Below are 20,417 nucleotides of genomic sequence, written 5' to 3' on the forward strand. Positions count from 1 at the left end.
GTGACCACCTAGAGGGGTGGGATAGGGAGGGTGGGAGGGAGATGTAAGAGGGAGGGGATATGGGGATATATGTATGCAAATAGCTGATTCACTTTGTTATACAGCAGAAACTAACACACCATTGTAAAGCAATTATACTCCAATAACGATGTTTAAAAAAAACCGAAAAAAAACCCCTTGCATCGCCTCCAAAGGAGGCTAAAGGGGACATACTTGGCACTGGTGTGGCAGGTCCCATTGCATTCATCTTTTGTGATCTCTGAAAAAGAGAACCAAATGCTGTGTCAGCCCTTCTTTACTAAAACTCACTCAAGAACTTTCTTTTAGTACTTGGTGCTAGGAAAAGATTTACTTCCTCACAAGTAACTGGTATGCATCACGTGAACTATGTAAAACTATGTGACCATGTAAATCTTTTTTTACCTTGGCTTCTAGGAAGCTCAGAGCCAAATCTGAAGGTCAGATACACCAATGGAGTGTCTCCTGTGTGCTGGTTCCCGTGCTAGGTGGTGAGGATGCACATCCCTCCCCAGGGCTTAATTTTCTATTTTATTTATACTTCCTATGTTCCTTATTCTTTCTAATTTTTCATCATCTTGTTACAGAGTGATATAAATAAGCAAATACTAATTATAATTAATATGAAGTTGTTGTTGTTATTGTTTTGCATGTGCAGAAATAGTCCAGAGCCTGGCTTGCAGCAGGTACTCACTACCTATTTGCCAAATTAGTTCCTAAATTTCCTGGAACAGCATTATGTTTTTACCTTGGATGCCCAGCTAACAGATACTTCCTGGCAGGGGAAGATCCAGAAAGAAATTGTTAGAGATGAGAAAAAGGACCCACTGGGTTGGTTGCTCAGGCTAAGAGCTTTTGAGAAAGAAACCTCATTAGGCCTGGCCTGCTTGTATAGAAGGTCCTGAAACAGAGACCTGGCTGTGAAAGTGGTCTGTTTTGTGTCAGAGGGAACATTTACAGGCTCCAGTGGGCTAGAGTAGATGCAATGCAATTCTGTGCCTTTATGTGTGCTTTTCCTTGAGCCTGGAAATCTCTTTCTCTCCATTCTCTATCTCTGAAATCCCAATCACCTTTTAGGTCCTCCTCTCTGAAATCTGCTCTAAACCTTTGAGCCAACTTCAGTTAATTGGTAGTGACTACATGGTGTGCTCTTTTGAAAAGGATATGGTGCCCCTATCTGACCTCAGAGGAAGGAGTGCAATGATCGATGAATGTTGTCTGACATGGCTTGGGAGTGGGGAGTTTGCATGCCCACAAAGAACAGCCTAGTCTGGTCTAGAGGCGCTTTACTCTGCACTCTCATATGCAATTTTCTGAACACGATTGAACATTTATTTCCATTACTAGACTGAAGCCCCTTAAGCAGAGTGTGCAGTGGAGACCAGGCTGGAAAACTGGGTGAGTACCAATTGGTGAACAGCTCTGTACCACACCTTGCTAAGGTGTGTCTCCTATAGGCAATGAAGTTTCTCCTACTGGAGGCTATGGAGAATCAGAGCAGGTTGTCAGGTCCTGGGGAGGGTGGGTAACAGTGCTGCTATAGTCCAAATGTTTATGTCCCCCCTCCCCAACCCATATTTTGAAACCTAATCTGCAATGTGCTGGTACTTGGAGGTTGGGCCTTAGAGAGGTGATTAGGTCATGAGGGTGGAATCCTCACAAACAAAATTAGTGCCCTTATAAAAGAGACCCTGGAGAGCTCCCTTGCCCCTTCTGCCATAACATGAGAAGACGGCCATCTGCAACCCAGAAGAGGGCCATCACTAGAACCCAACCATGCTGGCACCTTGATCCTGAACTTCTAGCCTCCAGAATTATGAGAAATAACTTTCTATTGTTTACAAGCCACCCAACCTATGGTGCTTTGTTATAGTAGCCAGAACAGACTAAGATATCTATGTCTTAGAAAGTTCTGTCTGGTGCAATGTGGAGTATGGAATGGAGGGAAATAGGACAGGAGGCAAAGAGATGAATCACAAGGCTGCTGGTTAGAGGAGCAGCAGGAGGACAGGTGTGAAAACTTGTCACAGCCTCCAGACTCTTCCCTGTCCCTTTAAATGTGGTTGGTCCTCCCATACACCATGCTCCTATAAGCATATAAATGACAGTCAAGGGTAAACCCCCAGATTATCCCTGGCTGTCGCTTATGTCTTGATCTAGGGATTCCCCCAGGCTGTCTTCCTGTTTATGTGACCCTGTTGCTCCCTGCTTCCCTTTCCCAGGCCCTCTGAACCCTGGCTCCACACACCAGCATTTGATATCTGCTCTAGGATGTCTTTTTGGCTCGAGACCACTCACACTTCCGACTTTAGCTTTTCAACAAAATCTGAGTTCTCTTGATTTTAACATCACCTGGAGCTTTGGGCAAAGACACTCCTTCTGACAGCCCCACATCCCTGGGGCCCTCATTGGGCTGATGGGCACCTGTGACTCCTCCCCAGCCCCTGCCCCAGGTGAGGGGGACTCTCTGATACCTGTTTCCAGGGGTATTCTCTCCAACCCAGTGTCAGGATGATCTTTGTGAAATGCAGATCTCATCACATTGCCGCCCTGCTCAAAACCCTTGAATGGCTTCCTGTTGGCTTCGGCAGAAGGTCCGCCGTCCTTAGCTTTTCACGAGCTGACTCCTGCCTACACCTCTAGCCTGTTCACATTCCACTTTCCTCGTTGCCTCTACATCCCTCCCACTCTACAGTCCTTTGGTCCTGTAGATGTGCAGAGCCTTCCCACATCTTTGGGCTGTACCATAAGCTTCTTTCTGCCTGAAATTCTCTCCCCTCTCATCACTCTCATGGGGGCACATTAGGAGCCATCAGTGCAGTGTGGGGGGCTGGGGAAAATGAGCCTGCTCAGACCCTACTGGGGGGAAAATAAATTGATACAGTCTCTGGAGGACAACTTGGCAGTAAGCAGCAAATCTTTCCCCCAAACTGCCAACTTCTAACTCACCGTCTCAAGGAATTTAACCAAATAAATTAATAAGACAAATGCAAATATATATATGAATATATATATGAATACATATATATGAATGAGATACTCATTGCAGCATTGTTTATGATAGCAGAAAATTGATTTTAAGAGGCATGGTACAATCAGATAATGGGATATTGTATGGAAATTAAGAAAAATGATATTTATCTATATTTATTCACATGAAAAGATACTGATTATGTATATTGTGAAGTGAAACAGTAGGTTACAAAACTGTGTGAAGAGTACAGTCCCATACACACATTTATATACCTAGAACAAGGCTGGAAGGCCAATACAAAACACTAATGATAGTTTTGTCCCTGTCTTGGGAGTATGAGTAATTTTTATTTCCTTTTTAATGCTTTTCTTTATTTTACAATCTTTTTGGCTGCAAGTAGGAATTATCTTATCGCCAAAGGAAGAAATAAAGATGCCATTTCTATTTTAGAAGGAGAAAAACATGTAGCTGCTGAGAAGTGAGGCTAAGAACAGATCATAAGTACCGAAAGGCTGGCTCTTACCGTCGTCACATTTCACTCCTCGCCAGCCCACGTCGCAGTCACAGGAGCCATCACCCACGGGTCCTTGACTGCATCTCCCATGGACACAAGTACACACTAAGTGGAAAAACACCCACACATTGTCAGACTTCTGACCCGTGTTCAACAATTCACTTTACATTTAATACTAAGGTTCACTTCGGTGCATGTAATTCTACTGCCTGGTTCTAGATGATCGTGTTGCTCATGGGTTTGGGGGGTGGATTCCCAGGAAGGGCGGGGGCATAGGAGGGGGCTAACAGGTGAATCAGGTCATGCTTCAGCAAAGACCTCCGTCTGGGGACCGTGTAGCACTGTGGGGCAGTGACCCAAGCAATGTGAGAGTGTTTTTGGCTGAGGTTATCTGAGGAATCATGGTTATATGGGACCCATTTAGGACAGAGCCATGTTTGTTTACTTCGAGTAGACTTCAGGGAGAAGCCCACTCGCTTCCTATAAAGCCGGTGTGGCACCACTTTCTTTGACAACATAGAAATGCCGATTCCTTTGTTTCGCAGCAACATTGTGAGTCTCTTTGAGAACTGGATGAAAGTTAAGGATGCCTTCCTCAGAAAAAAGCATTCAGCCTTGGGGGTGTGCTGGACCCCATGAGGGTCATCTATGGATCCTAGGTTAGGAAATCCTGCATAAATGCAAGCAGATAATTCTTCCATATAACACAGAAAAAAATCAGCACTATAATGCCAATTATATATTATACAGCCCAATTATAATGATTCAATTATATATTGATGTGGTTTGGCTTGGGCTAGCTGTTGAGAAAACAGCAATAGCCAGGTCAAATATGTAGGTTTTTTTTTTTTTTTTTTTTTTTGCGGTATGCGGGCCTCTCACTGTTGTGGCCTCTCCCGTTGCGGAGCACAGGCTCCGGACGCGCAGGCTCAGCGGCCATGGCTCACGGGCCCAGCCGCTCCGCGGCATGTGGGATCCTCCCAGACAAGGGCACGAACCCGTGTCCCCCGCATCGGCAGGTGGACTCTCAACCACTGCGCCACCAGGGAAGCCCAAATATGTAGTTTTTAATACAAAGTAGAAAAAATGCTTTGTTTTCCCATCATGGATTAGGAAACCCCTTCTCCATGTCAGCCCTCTCAGAGGTGTGTGTCCCTGGGCACAAGGAAGTCAGGGTGAGAGAATGCAGAGGACCCGGCTAAAACAGATCATGATTTTTTGTGAAAACAACGTAAAGCATGTGGCTGGCAGCGGATGAATCAATAGAGTGACCTTCACGTAAGGGACATGATTCAAGAACAAAGCTTTGGAGGGAAGCAGGGTGTGCATTCAAATCTCATCAGGTGTGACCTTGGGGGAAGTCATTCAACCTCTTTGCCTTAAGTCCTCATCTGTAAAACGGGGATACGAATACTCAACTATACATGGTTCCTGTATGGATTAAATGAGATAATGTGCACAGATCTGCTTTTCAAACTATCAAGCAATGTCCAGAACAGAGCGTACCCACAGAGGACCAGCACACGCAGGCAAATACAGAAACGTGGGTGGGCTGGAGAATGTCAGTGAGCAGATTGGGGAGGGTTGATAAGTCCAGGTTAGTAACTGAAAATGTTTGGAATCACTGCCCATTGCAAATTACACAACACAGAAGTTCTTGTAATTCACATGATAATGGGGTGGATTCCAGTCTGCCCCGGAGACAGGCTGGTGAGGGAGCACGTGCCCAATCACTCTTTTCTCCTGCATTTCCGGCAGGTTTCGGGCAGCCTGCCTGGGTCGGGGAGGGTGCGCACCTTGGTCGCAGTGGATGCCGTACTTGCCCTCCGTGCAGGTCTCACAGGCTGTCCCGCTGAAGCCCTCTCCACACACACACAGGCCCGTGCCGTTGACTCCATCCAAACAGATCCCGTTCCCAAAGCAGACGTTCTCGGCTTTTCCTGGGCAGGGCTGGCACTGGGGGCCAAAGTAGCCCGCACAGCATTCTCTCGTCTGAAAGAGAAGGACCAGGCTGGGCTTGGACAAGGCCACACTTCCATCCTTTGGTTTTGCCCAGCCATGGTGTGGACATCCTGCAGGTGGGACTGGATGTGTGTCCGTAGCTTTGACCCCTCGTGGAGGGGTTGGGAGGGATGGGGGGAGCAGCGCCCGAGAACCAGGTGAGGCTATGCAATCTGCAGGCGTTCCAGGAGCGGCGTGGAGGCTTCTGCCGAGGAGGCAGGAAGGAGGGGAAGGAAAAAGGCAAGCAGGGGTCGAGGCCGAAGAAAAGCGAGAAAGGATGAGCGGCAGCAGGAACAAAGTAAAAATAACGCGACTGATGCCAGAGGGGCCCTCGCCATCCCCACACCTGGCACCTTTGCGCTGTGTGTTATTTCATCTGGTTCTGAAGGTTGGGAGGTGGATGAGACCTCTGACATTCTATAAATGACTCTCTTAGCTCAGGGAAGCCCTGCAGGATATCTGCTTGCTTGCGCCTGCCTTTATTCTTGAGTGCATTAAAACACAAAATCTCCTGCAGCTGCAAGCTCCACAACTAAGGGCCAAATCACCTGCCTCTGCAGGATAGGCAGAGGCTGTGTTTTGTCTTCTGCGAAAGAAGCAGGACAGGACATTATAAAGAATTTTCCTGCAGATTCCAAAGTAACAGATCAGAGGTGCCTAGCTCTGGGGTCCTGCTTTCTAAATGACCAGGTGCACCTGTTCTTTCCCTGGAGAGCGGCCCATTTCCTGTCTCGCTCACGGGGCATTTCCTCTGTTGTTAGAACAGGGAGATCCTCTTAGCCTCTCAGTCCCTCTATTTTTTGTTTGTTTGTTTGTTTTTTGCAGTACGCAGCCCTTTCACTGTTGTGGCCTCTCCCATTGTGGAGCACAGGCTCCGGACGCGCAGGCTCAGAGGCCATAGCTCATGGGCCTAGCCGCTCCACGGCATGTGGGATCTTCCCGGACCGGGGCATGAACCTGCGTCCCCTGCATCGGCAGGCGGACTCTCAACCGCTGCGCCACCAGGGAAGCCCCCCTCCATTTCTTCATCATGCAACAGAATATTGCAGCTTTCACCAATGTGCTGACTTGCAGGGCTGTCCTGAATTTTAGTGCTACCGCTACTACTTTGAATGACAGTGGTAATGAAGATAATAAGGAGGAAGGGGAGGTGGCAGAAAGAATACATGCAAAGGGGGACTTCCCTGGTGGCACAGTGGTTAAGAATCCACCTGCCAATGCAGAGGACATAGGTTTGATCCCTGGTCCGGGAAGATCCCACATGCCACAGAGCAACTAAGCCTGTGCATCACAACTACTGAGCCCGCGTGCCACAACTACTGAAGCCCGCATGCCTAGAGCCCGTGCTCCGCAACAAGAGAAGCCACCGCAATGAGAACCTGCACACTGCAACGAAGAGTAGCCCCCGCTCGCTGCAACTAGAGAAAACATGTGTGCAGCAACGAGCAGCCAAAAAAAAAAAAAAAAAAAGAATACATGGAAAGGCACTTTGAAAAGTATAACACATGATTACATTTCTCAATGCTGCTGCAATAGTTAGAAGGCTTATAAATCATTATACTCACGATGACAGTTTTCACACACTTTGGCTGGCACCCAATGAACAGGGATCGCTTGCCCATGAAATAAATGGTATAGAGACATTTCTTCGTCTCTGCACCCTGTGAAATAATAATGATTATATCAGCTTTTCAGTTAGAACAAAGCTTTCCAATCTCTAAAAGCAAGTAGGTGGGTGATACATTGCTGTCTCTCTAACTGAAATGTTCTGGAAAAGGAGGGGGTTGGCTTCTTGGAGCTGTTTCATAAGAAAGAAAATGCAAAATCACAATGTTGGCTGCCAGAATACCAGGTGGCAAAATTCAGACGATTATCCCTTATGGTAGTACTCTGTAAAAAGAACTTTTCTTTAGAACTAGCTCAAGTTGGGAAGAATCACAGAGTCAGTCAGATAAAAACATCCTTCCAACATTCCACATTGAGATGGGGCTTGGTTTCTGTTTATTTACTGGTTGATATTCTGCCTTGGTCTGAGACAAGATTAAGGCTGCTTTCAAAGACTTATAATATACAAGATTAAATGCAAACTCAAGTGAGAAGAGTCAGCATGGTTAGTTATAAATTACTATCATGCAACGGAAGGTACATGAGAGTTGATTCTTTGTAATGGTTGGAGCATCATCAGAGCTAGCTTTTGCAATAAACAGCTGTAAGAAATATAGATGGGTAGTTAATTCAAAGATATGTCTACCTCCCCCCAGGTCTGTCATGTGTTTCTTAGAGAAAGTTAGTGGTAACTTCAACTGTAAAGGCAATCAGGAAGGTGGGACTCCTCCAGGTTGGATACCAAGTTGGATATGGTGTTTGCCTCCTCTGATAAGCTTTCCTGCTCCTGTCCTTAACCAGCTACTAGAATATGAAAGATGTAGAAAGTGAAAAATCCCTTCCTGCACTGGGGGTTGGTTGAGATGAACCCCTGTTTCTATTTATGTCTTAATTAAATTTTTGCTTTGGTCCAAAAAAAATGGATTTAAGACTTTAGAAAGATGCATATAAGGTAAGAAGGTAAGAATAAATTAAAATCAAGTGAAGGAATGAAGGCAGTGCAATGAGTTGTGCTTGAGACTCATTTTCTAATTTGGACCTCCCTGGGGTCCAGAAACAGTTTTATCAAAGCAGACAAAATACTTACTAGTGGTTCAGTTCCAAACGGGCAGATCGGCTGCTGGGGACACTTCCCACACTTTCCCTTAGTAAAACACAACCAAAGTGAATATCTCATGGTTATTACATTTAGTGCAAAATGAGGCTACAAATATTTTCCAGACATGGAGCTGGAGGTTTTAGGCTATAAAACTGAAAACCAGAAGCTCGTCTGGTCCACCTGTTTAATGTCCTTTGAGACAGACACTTCAACTACTTTGGGTTGTGGACGCTGGAGCATCACTTTCTCTACTATACACTTCAGATGCTCATAATCTTGTAACCTGTGGGGGGGTCTTAACTCACGTAAATCCTAATTCCTTTAACAACAACTCTCATTTATTGAAAACCCACTACTCGGTGAATTGGGCAGGATTCTGAGACTAAAGAATGCATCACACGCAGCGCCCAGCCATGGGGTCCGCGTGGAGATAATATTCACTATCATTAAAAAAAGAGCACAAGTTAAGAATGACAGGCATTTTTAAGTGCAGCCTGTTCCTAAAACAGGAGGAGACCAATGTGACTAGTTCTTAACTTGGCACCTACTGGACGGTATTGTGTGGTCGTTCACAGTTCTGGCTCTGGGGCCAGACTGCCTGGAGTTGAACGCCTTCTCTGCCACTTGCTAGCTCTGTGAACCTGCGGGTGTTACTCAACCTCTCTGGGGCTCATTTTTCCCCATCTGAAAAATGGGCGGAGTAACAGTACCTACGTTGAAGGGTGTTGTGAGAGTTACCTGAGTTAATACATGTAGAATGTTTACAGCAGTGCCTGGCACATAAAAAGTGCCCAGTAAATGTCAGCAGTTATTACTATTATTGAGAGACCCTACACCATCTCATGGACTAAAATGTCTCCATTACTGCATCCCATATTATACTGAAATGACCCATTTCCATACTGTCTCTCCTGCTAGACTAGGCATGGCCAAAACCTGTCATGGGTGCACCATACCCCGCCCCCCACCTCCCGTGCCTATGCTGGCTGTGGCACATTTTCCCTTTGAGGAAGGCCGGTAGCTCCAGAAGCCTCCTCCCTCCTCAACATAACCCTCCAGGCAGCCTTTCAAGGCACTAGACTGTGAGCCCACTGAGGGCAGGGGTCATGTCTTATTTATTTTTGTGGAGCCACAGCCAAGTATGCTCCTTGGCATTTCGAGATGTTCATGCAGTGTTTTTTGAACTGAATTGAGATACTCTGATAGATGAGTCCTATGCTCAAAATTATAAAAAGTAAGCCAACACTCTTTAGCTCATCACTGGCCTCGGATAGAACTTACTCGTAGGATAGAAGTGTCATTAATATCACATCTATTCTTCTGAATTTCCAGAACTTTCCCCAAGCCATGGATCACTCCCTTGTCAGTGGCTACATTGGTGTAGTTTATCGGAGCCTCATTTACGTAGAGCTGTGAACAGAGGGTTAACTGTAAGTTTTTACTACAGTGATTTTAAGGGAAATAAGGATGATGAGGATTGGAGGATATCCATATGACAACGGCCTAGGAGATATTCCAAAATTCACCTGCCAGGTAGCACAGTGTAGTGGAGAGAGCTCTGCCCTAGGAGAGGGGAGTCTGAGTGACAGTCCTGCATCTGGCACCTTCCAGCTGTGTGACCTTGGGCTCGTTGCTTTTCCTCTGTGAATCTCAACTTCTCCTTTTGTAAAAGGAAGAGGTTGCTCTAGATAATCTCTAAGGTTTCTCTCCACCCTTCAAATGATCGGTTTTTATTGTTTAAAAAATTCTGAGTCATGATCGTTATGTTAGTGCCCCTGATAAAATGGTTCCATGGATGATGGATGTGCTTGGCTGTGCTGGTTATTGGTGGCCCAGGAGGTGTGGATGCCTTCCAAGGCCAAGACATGGAGAACGAAACTCAGTGTCCTTTTGGTATATCTCTACTTCCTGGTTAATTTGCAAGCACCCCTAAGTAAGGCTAAGTGGCAGTTATATAAGAATAAAAATAACTAGCATATTAGCATAGTGTTTTAGAGTTTGTAAAAAGTGTTCCACCAGATAGCATCACTTCCCAGTGTGAGGAGACTGCTCAGAGGTCTGCATTACCATACGATGTTTCCCTTGGGGCTTCTTTGGAGTTCATGGTATGTTTGTATTGTCTTTGCCTTGTGTGTCTGTAAGCATCCAAGACATGGGAACTAAATTTTTAAATGTTGCCAAATTAAATTCAACTTTGAGTCGTAACTTGTTTTGTTTTGATTTTTTTAAATGGGAGCATACCTTAATGATTGCTTAGCAAAATAAGTAAAGCCATTAATTCATTCATTAATATAACTAATATAACTGAAAACAAATGGTTGTTTGAAAAATTGGGGGGTGGTGTGTGTGTGGGGGGGTGTGTAGCAGGGCTGAGGTTGGGAGAAGAGGGAATTCTTTATTGTACTAAACAGATGTCAACTTCATATCTCATAAGGGTTTTAAAATGATTAACATCTCCCAAACTCCCCACTGCGTCAAGATTAAAATAACTCTACTAAGTGTTTAAATTTGAACTACCACTGAATATCAAAGTCCCTGATGATTTACTTGGAGTCAAGTGAATTTCCACTGGATGTTGGGATAAATCACGGCTGAGGTCCACAGAAGTGGTCCAGGGTCTGTGTAGACTTGGAAAAGAAGCAGGGGGCCTTACTTGTGGTGTCAAACGGTGATTGCAAAACAAATTTGTAGAATTCCAAGATGTTGAGCTATTTTAAAATATCAAAATGGCAGAACTTCGGATGCTGTAATGCTGTTGATTTGGCATTAGAAAAAGTCTGAATCATTTTTATTGTGAGATGTATTCCAAGAATTACGGGTTGCATTAAAATTTTGATCTGAACACACGTTTACTCATTTAGAGAGCATTTTTCTACATCTTCTTTGTCCTGAGAGTAAATGAGTTATCAATAAAATCAAAACCTCTATTGTAAGATCGAACTATTTGTTTACTGTAAGATAAAGCCTCTATTGTAGAAAGGAAAAAAAAAAGCTCTAGATCAAAGGCTTTCCAAACACATGAAAAATAAACGTGACAGAATCAAAACTGATTCAACTAACTGCATTGGAATATCCATTTCTACATGATGAAATAAAAGATGACATAGATTAAAAACAAAAACAAAAATGTAAGGTCTTTATCAACAAAAATTGCCTTACCTGGAAAAAAAGAAAATGTATTTAAAAGGATCTCCTCAAAATTATTACACAATAGGTAAGATTATTTATAGGAGTCAGAGGGAAATATTTGGAGTTAGATTATTCCCTAAGTAATGAAGAACCACGAAGACTTTTTTTTTTAACCCAAGCATGTTAAAAGAAAAACTGTTATCAATGATGATAACACTGAGAAAATTATTTTCAAAACTGCACTTTTTTACAGGGACCAATTATTATTGCTTAAAAATTTGCAATTAAACTTTAATATAGTGCTTAGTTTATCCTAAATAATCATTTGTTATTATTAATTTTTCTTATGAGAATGTATACTAGAGTTACATAGTGAATTTCTTGTTGAATTTTCAGATTGATTGATGTTTGAAGTAGGTACAAAGAATTTTATATTGAAATACTTAAAATATGTATTTAGTCTCAATTCTTTCTACGAACTCTAAACACTTTAAGTACTTAGGGGCTGTGTGAGATTAATACTGGAATACTGGTATGGGGGTCAGTTGGTCCTAGGTCTGCAGTCTGTATGATCAAGCAATGATAATAATGTTTATTCATTTAGCTGCTGGAGTCATGAGGCTCCTTATACCCTGGGGCCGGTGCCACTTCCTGGGCGTCAGGTTTTGCTGCCGGGTTCCCTTCCCTCTTGGAGGTGGCTTGGGGGCTGTCTGTTTGTTAGGAATCAGAACTGAAGGGCACCTGTGGCTGCTGGGATTCAATCCCATCGTCAGCCAGGCCACACTGATGATTTGGTGACAGGGAGGGGGAGGGGGAGCTTTCCAGTCTGGCTGAGTCATTACTTTACGGTGAAACACAAGACAACTGTCTTCTGTAGAGAAGGCTTAGGAAGTGCTGGGGAGATTACGCAACACACAAGTGATGACGGACACGGAGCTAGGACACCCGCCTATGGGTTTCAAGGGGAAGGATCGCACCTGGTCATTGCGGAGGAAGAAGCCGAGGAGGTAGGAGAAGCCCAGCATGGTCTCCCGGTGCATGCCGTTGTGCAAGCCATTCTTCAGCAGTTTCTCCCCCAAGACCACGTGATACTTGAGTACGTCCTCCTCCTGGACAACACACAGAAGGGAAAGTCAACCCACACATCAGCCAGTCCCCCGGCACTTACTGGGCTGCCCTGATGTCCAGGCACCGTGGGGTTTAAAGAGCGATAGCTTGTTGAACTGGAAGTTTCGCCCGAGGCATCAGGGCACAGTAGATAATAAATACCAAACTTGGGGAACCTGCAGACTTTCCACGTAGATGGTCAAGAACTCACCACGGGACCCTAAAACCCGGAGTGAGGGCAGAAAAGGTTGGGGGGGATTTTAAAGTTGATTTCTTTGGTGAGAACAGCTGTGAAGAGAGTCCTCACACCCCAGCTTGCCTTTCACCTCAGGGGTCATGAGAGGAGGCTCAATGGGTATTTCAAAGGGCTTGATCCGCGTCCTCTGCAGACAGGGTAGCCTGTGGGGTGTCACTCAGGCCTGAGAAATCTCGTGCCAGGGACTGCTGGCAGGTTGAGCCCCAGTGGAGGGGGCAGGCTGTCACTGCACGGAGACAGGCCTGCACTCCCAGCACTGCCATGGGACAAGAGAGTACAGGTGTCCTGTGGACCAGAGGGCTGGCCGTGTCTGAGAGAGCTGGTGCCTTAGGTCCTATCCTAGGTGGCTTTCTGGAAGGGCAGACAGGCCTCCCCAAGGGAAAGGCTGGAGGTGGCCTCTGGATGCTGAGGGTCCACTGAGAAAAGAAGTGGCTGTAGGAAGAGATGCATGCACACAGGTGGGGGCAACTGCAGTCAGAGACCACCAGGGATGGGGGGGGTCTCCAAAGAACCCATCAGACAGCGAGAGAGCCAGAGCGAGAGATCAACGGCATCTCAAGACGGTACCAGTTAGATAAGGACCTCCTACCCTCTTCACATCTCTTCCCGACCATCAACAGGTCCTAACTGCAAACCCCGGTGAGACCAAAACTGAATTCAGTGAGATCAGGAAATAGAAGCGTCATATGGGGAAGGAGAGATGGTGAATCACTGTCTCAACTCCAAACCACCCTCTACACTGTTTCTGCGGTGGGGCTGGGACCACAGCCCACACTTCTCCTCTGCCAGGTCTCCCGTTGGGCGCTCCGCCAGTGGAAAGTGCTCGAGGGAGACTGTGAGCCCTGTTAGAGGGACCCCCTCTTCCTGCCTGCTTCCTGGTCCTGGGGGCATCACCCCAGCTGCACTTCATCGACCTGCCAGCGGCAGCTGGATCCGAGTGGCAGAGGCCTGTCACTCCCAGACTGGCCTTATCACGTCCCCCTCCCACCAAGATGCCAGCAGCCGCTGGGCAATGGCATCTCCGAGACGCCGGGGTCTTGGACCCCCAGGGACCCTCTTCCAATGTCAGAGCCACAAGCAGAAGGGCACCCCGTCCTCAGAGGTCTGCGTTACAGCTCCTCCAGGCTCCTCCAGATTTCTGACTTTTAGTTGTTCTGACCTCTTTCCTCTGTTCTCCCAGCCTTTGGGGTTATAGATACTTCTATGCTATCTCTTTTTTACCTTACAATTATATTTATATAATTTTATACCCAATAAACAATTCATAATATTGCATTCTCTCTGGTACGGTTTCTGTCTCCTGATGGACCTTGATTTTTTCTTTTTTTAGCAATCATTTTTACCTTTCCATACTGATTTTTTTCATGGAAAGGCATTTTATTTTAAATAGAGCAGTGTGTACATATCAATCCCAAACTCCCAGTCTATCCCTCCTGCCACCCTCTGATGGACCTTGATTGATTCAAGGACCAAACCCCCTCCTCTAGTTTCCTTTCTGGACAAAGCCCAGCATGGAGCAGTGAGGAAAGAAGATTTAATTCTAAATCTAATTCAAAATATTGATTTTTACAAGGAGCTGGATTTTTTTTTTTTTTTTTTTTACTTACTTGAGACTGTGTTTGTGACTTAACAGTGATGACAGGACTTTCTGGGGAAGCAGAAAGGCTGTGGGATTGTCTGAGGGTTTATCCCAGGGCAGGAGAAGAATATTCCCCACTGAACAGGTTCAAAGGGCTGGGGGAGGGGTGGGGGTGAGGAGACACAGTAAAGAGGACTTTCCCAGGAGTCCCAGGAGTCCTGCTTGCTCAACACGGCACTTACAAAAGTCTAACACACCGTTCCTCCCTTCACAGACTTTTCATCCAATTGGAGAGCTAAGACACACCCGCCTGAAAAGACAGTTCCTTATACCAGGTGTGTAAGTGCTGAAGGGTGTACTAATGGTCTGAATTCAGAGACAGGAGAGATTTTCTGCAGCTCAGGGGCCAGAGCCAGCTTGTCTGAGGAGGTGAGACTGGACTTGAAGAATGGGTATATGTATAGCTGATTCACTTTGTTATAAAGCAGAAACTAACACACCATTGTCAAGCAATTATACTCCAATAAAGATGTTAAAAAAAAAAAAGGGGTGGGGAGGATTCAGGAGGCATCGAAGGACGAAGGACAGCCTTCCTGATTGAGGGAGGGAGGGAGGGAGGGAGGGAGGGAGGGAGGTGTGTGTGTGTGTGTGTGTGTGTGTGTGTGTGTGTGTGTGTGTGTGTGTGTGTGTGTGTGTGTGTGTGTGTGTGTGTGTGTGTGTGTGTGTGTGTGTGTGTGTGTGTGTGTGTGTGTGTGTGTGTGTAGATAGGAGCAAGGCACTGAACATGCCTTTGCTTTCTTTAGGGTCTGTATGACATCACTCTGGTTAGACCACATGGTATCTGCAGAGAATGGATGGGAGACACCAGTGGGCCCAAGGGTGGCTTAGCAGGACTTCAAGTATCAGCCCCCATCTCCTTAGCATCCTCACCTCAGTCACCCTATATAAAGAGAGAAGTGAAAACAGCTTTAAACTTGTCCTCCCACTATGGGGCTGGGTGCGGGGCACCCCTGGGATCCTTCTAAATGGAAATTCTGGTGCCAGCACTGAATAGAAGGTAATCGTGGCCAGTTTATGGAGACCCTAAGAACCTGGGGAGGTAGCTTGGACTTAGTCATTCAGGAAATGGAGATCCACCCAAGGGTTTTGAGCCAGAGAGTGACAGGACTGGAGCTTTTTATTATTTCACAAAGTCTTTTGACAAGTTCTGACTGTTCAGCCCCAGATGTTAGGAATCAGGGAAGACAGAGATAGGGAGACTAGGAGGAAGACAGAGACAGTGCACTCCCTCGAGGTCCCAGTTGCTGACAGCTCACTGCATGGGACCAGGGAGAAGCCAGGGAGGGGAGGAGGGGTGGCCATGAAGATGTTTCCAGGTTCCTGGGATGCCTTCATCCTTGTGTATGTGAGCCTCAGTGTGTGCTTCCAGGGCTACAAACTAAATATATGAGTAGCTCTGGCTTGGGGGAGGGTCGGGTATGAGAGAGTCTCTGCTCAAGTTTATGTTAAATATCTGGATATCGACAAAGAAGTTTTGATGAGAGAGTGAAATGGTACCTGGTTGATGGACTGAAAAACTTTAAGTGTTTGAATTTCCAGGAAATAATTTCCCAGGTTATTATTGCAGATACTACCAGAGTTGTGACCTTCTTCTCCCGGATGTAACTCTCAATGGCGTCATTGTTTGGAGCAAACACCGTGTAAGTGTTGGCAGCCTCGATCGAACTTGCCAGATTATGTTGCTGTGATGGAAAGAGATAGAAGCGCGTGAGGGACTTCTGTTCCCAGGTAACCCGAGCAGAGGGTCATGCAGAGAACGTGGTACTTGCAATGATGTAGCCCCGGAAGATGGAATAGTCAGGCATTTGGTCCAGCCGGGTGAGTAGGTTTGGTAAGGAGCCAGTTAGACCTCTTTGGGGAACCAGAACCTGGGAAAGGAAGCCCCAAAATTCTGTTAGCCTGCCTTGGTAGGACTTGCTGCCTCTCTAGTACATAGGTTCATGTCACATAACAATATGTGATCATGAGACTCTGCAAATAGAGAACAAGGTACCTTTTCCTTTGATCGTTTGCAAGACCAAACAGGGGTGCATAGTTTGGGAAGTGAAGTGGGTTGGATTTCAGCCCTACTCTACCACCAGACCAGGTACCTCTAGGCAGGGAACAACCTGCACAACTGTTCACGGTGGCCCTAACAAAGGGGACCACAGTGTCCAATGCACAGGTAGAAAAGGAGCGCCTTAACGAGCCACGGCAACCCAGAGGCTAAGCAGTGAACTTGAATCAGTTGATGCGCAGCCATGGATCTTTGTGTCCACGTAAACTTCTTCCTCGATCCAGCTACCTAGCCGTGAGGACCCTCAGCAGTCTCCTTTGAGAAGTGAGGAGAAGGGCACGTACTTTCTTAGGGTTGTTATAAAAATCAAATGAGGGCTTCCCTGGTGGTGCAGTGGTTGAGAGTCCGCCTGCCGATGCAGGGGACATGGGTTCGTGCCCCGGTCCGGGAAGATCCCACAGGCCGTGGAGCGGCTGGGCCCGTGAGCCATGGCCGCTGAGCCTGCGCGTCCAGAGCCTGTGCTCCGCAACGGGAGAGGCCACAACAGTGAGAGGCCCGCGTACCGCAAAAAAAAAAAAAAAAAAAAAAAAAAAAAAATCAAATGAGATAATGCAATACATGACACCTGACACAATGCCTGGCACCTAGAGGGCTGTCAATCATTCCAATATTACTGCACGCAAGGTGAGGTGGTAATGCTGATGAGGGACAGAGAAAAGATGCAGCCCCGCCCCTCCGGGACATGCCATTATATGGGGGCTCATGACCTATTCCATAAAGAACTATCAAAACAAGGGGGCACAGTTATGCCAAATGAGTTCTATACTGAGAAATCCCACGGGATTTCAGAGGAAGCAAAAGGGAATAAAAATGACATGTACTGAGGTCTCCCTAGGCAGCAGACAGTGAGAGAGAAGGTGTTGTTTAACACTCATAGGGAAGAAAAATGGGGCTCAGAGAGGTTATGTAACTTGCCCAAGGTTACACAGTTATTTAAGTGCCTGAACGAGATGCTGTATGATTCTAGAACTTACCCTCTTGACACTATGGCAGCCTTGGTGATATGGGCTGCAGGGATAAGGGATGGCTTCACAGAGGAGGTGGGACTCGACCTGGCCCCTGTGATAATAACGCTCAGTACAGGACATGGGTTGAGGTGCCATTTTACTAATGAGGTTGTGTTCATCAAAAATATAAATGAGGGCCTTCCCTGGTGGTGCAGTGGTTGAGAGTCCGCCTGCCGGTGCAGGGGACACAGGTTCGTGCCCCGGTCCGGCAATATCCCACATGCCGCGGAGCGGCTGGTCCCGTGAGCCATGGCCGCTGAGCCTGTGCGTCCGGAGCCTGTGCTCCACAATGGGAGAGGCCACAACAGTGAGAGGCCCGCGTACCGCAAAAAAAAAAAAAAGTAAATGAGAAGAAGAGGTAATTTTACGCTTTAAAAAAAATTTTTTTTTGGTACTTTGAAAAGCCAGCTTTGGAGAAGAAAAATACTCTCGGTAAGTAATATTGCTTTCTGATAAATGAAGCCATAAGCCCAGTATAGTTCCCTGCAAATGACCTATCACTTGCTCAAAAAATGGTGTATTTTTTAATGCCTCTTGGTAATACAAGAGAATTGCAAGGTCTTTGCAAAGTGTTGCACTCAGAAGTCTTATAAGAAGCCTCTCTTTTCTGAACAGAAATAGTTAACGTGTTCTGTAACTTGAAATAAAAAGTATGTAAGTGCCAAGTGAGAATAATTTTAGTTAAAATGTAATTAGTTAATTGTCTTTTCTAATCTTCCGCTTTTCAAAATTTCCCAATATACCCTAAATTCTAACTTTAATTTTAAATGAAGATATTAATATAGTAACTGAAAATTATAGGATAGTTTAAAAGCTCCTTTCCCATTAAACTTTTTTTTTCTATTTCATACCTTTGAATACTGTTGAATTGCATCTTAGAAGAAAATTAAAATGCTACAATCCCTTCCTACCCTTTTCCTTTTTTTTTTTCTAGGGCACAATAATGCAGAGGGGAGAGGACCAGTGACACATAGCCAGTTGCCTCTCCTCCAGTTCTTGATTATATCCAATCTGGGCCTATGGACTTCCCAATACTAAGGTTCCCGTGTACCTTGTAAGATGTTCTGATAACTAAGAAATATGATATATGTGGCCACACATTATACAGGACCCATTGCAGGATACAGGTTGAGTATAGAGTAACTGAGTCTCACTGAATGAGGAGAGCCTCGAAATGGTTTTAAAATAAAAATAATGAAGCACAATACATGTTATTTTTATATTAAGGCTAAGTGGTTTTTCCCCAAAAAGATACTGCACATGAGGATAAATAACAAAAGGAGAAGAGATTCAACATGTGTGGGAGGAAGCAATTTTGTACCTTGTTGATGACGTGTATCACTCCATTTGTGGCTGCATTGTCACCATCAATGATGCACGCTCCTTCGATTGTGATATTCTGTAAATGCACCACAGTGAGAAGGTGAGTCCCTATAGAGTACACCCAGGGATTGAATTATTTCTGGGTTTCCCACTTTTTGAGTAGTAGTGACCTTCTCACTTTTGGACCATGACACAAATTCAGAAATATTTTTAAATTGTGAGCCTTTTGACATTACACACGCACACACACACACATACACAATTGAAATAATACTTTCCTCTACCATGTGGGAGGCACTTGATCATCGATTCTACTCTATTTCATTCTATTTCACTAAAAAAGTGCTAGGGACTTCCCTGGTGGCACAGTGGTTAAGAACCCTCCTGTCAATGCAGGGGACATGGGTTCAATCCCTGGTCCAGGAAGATCCCACATGCTGCAGAGCAACTAAGCCCATGCGCCACAACTACTGAGCCTGCGCTCTAGAGCCCACGAGCCACAAATACTGAGCCTGCGTGCCACAACTGAAGCCCATGCACCCCAACTACTGAAGCCCGCGCCGCCTACAGCCTGTGCTCCGCAACAAGAGAAGTCCCCACTCGCTGCAACTAGAGAAAGCCCGTGCGCTGCAAAGAAGAACCAATGCTGCCAAAAAAAAAAAAGAAAAAAAAGTGCTGGCTGAGGCTCACTAAAGTGACCCTGCAGTTGGAAAAACACTGCAGATAATGTTGTGGGTTGAACTGTGTCTCCCAAATTTGTATGCTGGAGTCCTAACCACCAGTGCCTCAGAATGTGACCTTATTTGGAGACAGGGTCTTTACAGAGGTAATTAAGTTAAAATGAGGTCATTAGGGTGAGCCCTAATCCAGTATGACCGGTGTCCTTAAAAGAAAAGGATATTTGGGCACAGACAGCTATGTAGGGAGAAGACCATGTGAACATGGGGACGGTCATCTACAAGCCAAGGAGAGAGCCTGATGTCAGTCCTCAGAGAGAACCAACCCTGCCCACACCTTGACCTTGGACTTCGAGCCTCCAGAACTCTGAGACAAAAATTTCTGTTGTTTAAGCCACCCAGTCTGTGGTTCTTTGTTATAGTAGGCCTAGCAAACTAATACAGATAGTTACTGACTTTTCAAGGATATTAATTACACGGGGAAAGGAGCTAAGTAAACCCACATGCCCGCTCACGCAGCCACCGACCAAGCATGACACATCTGGGCTCCGCTCTCTCTGGTTTCCTCTCCTCTTCTCCCACCACTGCCCTTTGTCTGAAATTCCTCCTGGGAATCCTGGGTGCAGAGGGGACTTGCCTCACCCTGAGCACATCAACAGAGGTCCTGAAACAAACATTCCTGGCTACCTTGCACATCTCTTCTGGTTACAGGGAGGCATTTCTATCAGGCATAAGAAAGAACCCATAACAACTGTGTCTTTGATGGTTAGCTGCTCCAGCTCACAGGTCTTGATTGATTTACCTCTGAATCTACAGAACCTGGGATGAACCTTCCCAGGGTGGGTGTTCAATTAATGCTTGCTCAGAGCATCAGTGATTTAAAACACCAATGGAAAACCACCCATTGTCTGATATATGCATGCAACATTCTAGAATTATTGTAATAAAATGTAAAGAGTCCATGGGACCATATGTAACTCTTTTCTGCTTTCTAAAAGGAATGATCTGATGA

The 20,417-nt window shown here is 45.6% G+C and overlaps 1 protein-coding gene across 1 annotated transcript in view; it reads right to left on the minus strand.

Annotated features, from left to right (window-relative positions):
• Positions 1 to 20,417, minus strand: part of STAB2 (stabilin 2) — a 155,128-nt gene that overhangs the window by 47,653 nt on the left and 87,058 nt on the right. The window contains exons 31-40 of the mRNA XM_081249886.1: positions 18,727 to 18,804; positions 16,112 to 16,210; positions 15,917 to 16,024; positions 12,318 to 12,449; positions 9,493 to 9,621; positions 8,200 to 8,256; positions 7,073 to 7,168; positions 5,303 to 5,498; positions 3,516 to 3,611; positions 214 to 259 (exon numbers count right to left, since the gene is read on the minus strand). Coding sequence (XP_081106012.1) covers positions 214 to 259; positions 3,516 to 3,611; positions 5,303 to 5,498; positions 7,073 to 7,168; positions 8,200 to 8,256; positions 9,493 to 9,621; positions 12,318 to 12,449; positions 15,917 to 16,024; positions 16,112 to 16,210; positions 18,727 to 18,804 — 1,037 coding nt within the window. The remainder of the gene's footprint in view (positions 1 to 213; positions 260 to 3,515; positions 3,612 to 5,302; positions 5,499 to 7,072; positions 7,169 to 8,199; positions 8,257 to 9,492; positions 9,622 to 12,317; positions 12,450 to 15,916; positions 16,025 to 16,111; positions 16,211 to 18,726; positions 18,805 to 20,417) is intronic.

This window comes from Mesoplodon bidens, assembly GCF_964165515.1.
Source record: "Mesoplodon bidens genome assembly, chromosome: 11".
Classification (NCBI taxonomy): Eukaryota; Metazoa; Chordata; class Mammalia; order Artiodactyla; family Ziphiidae; genus Mesoplodon; species Mesoplodon bidens.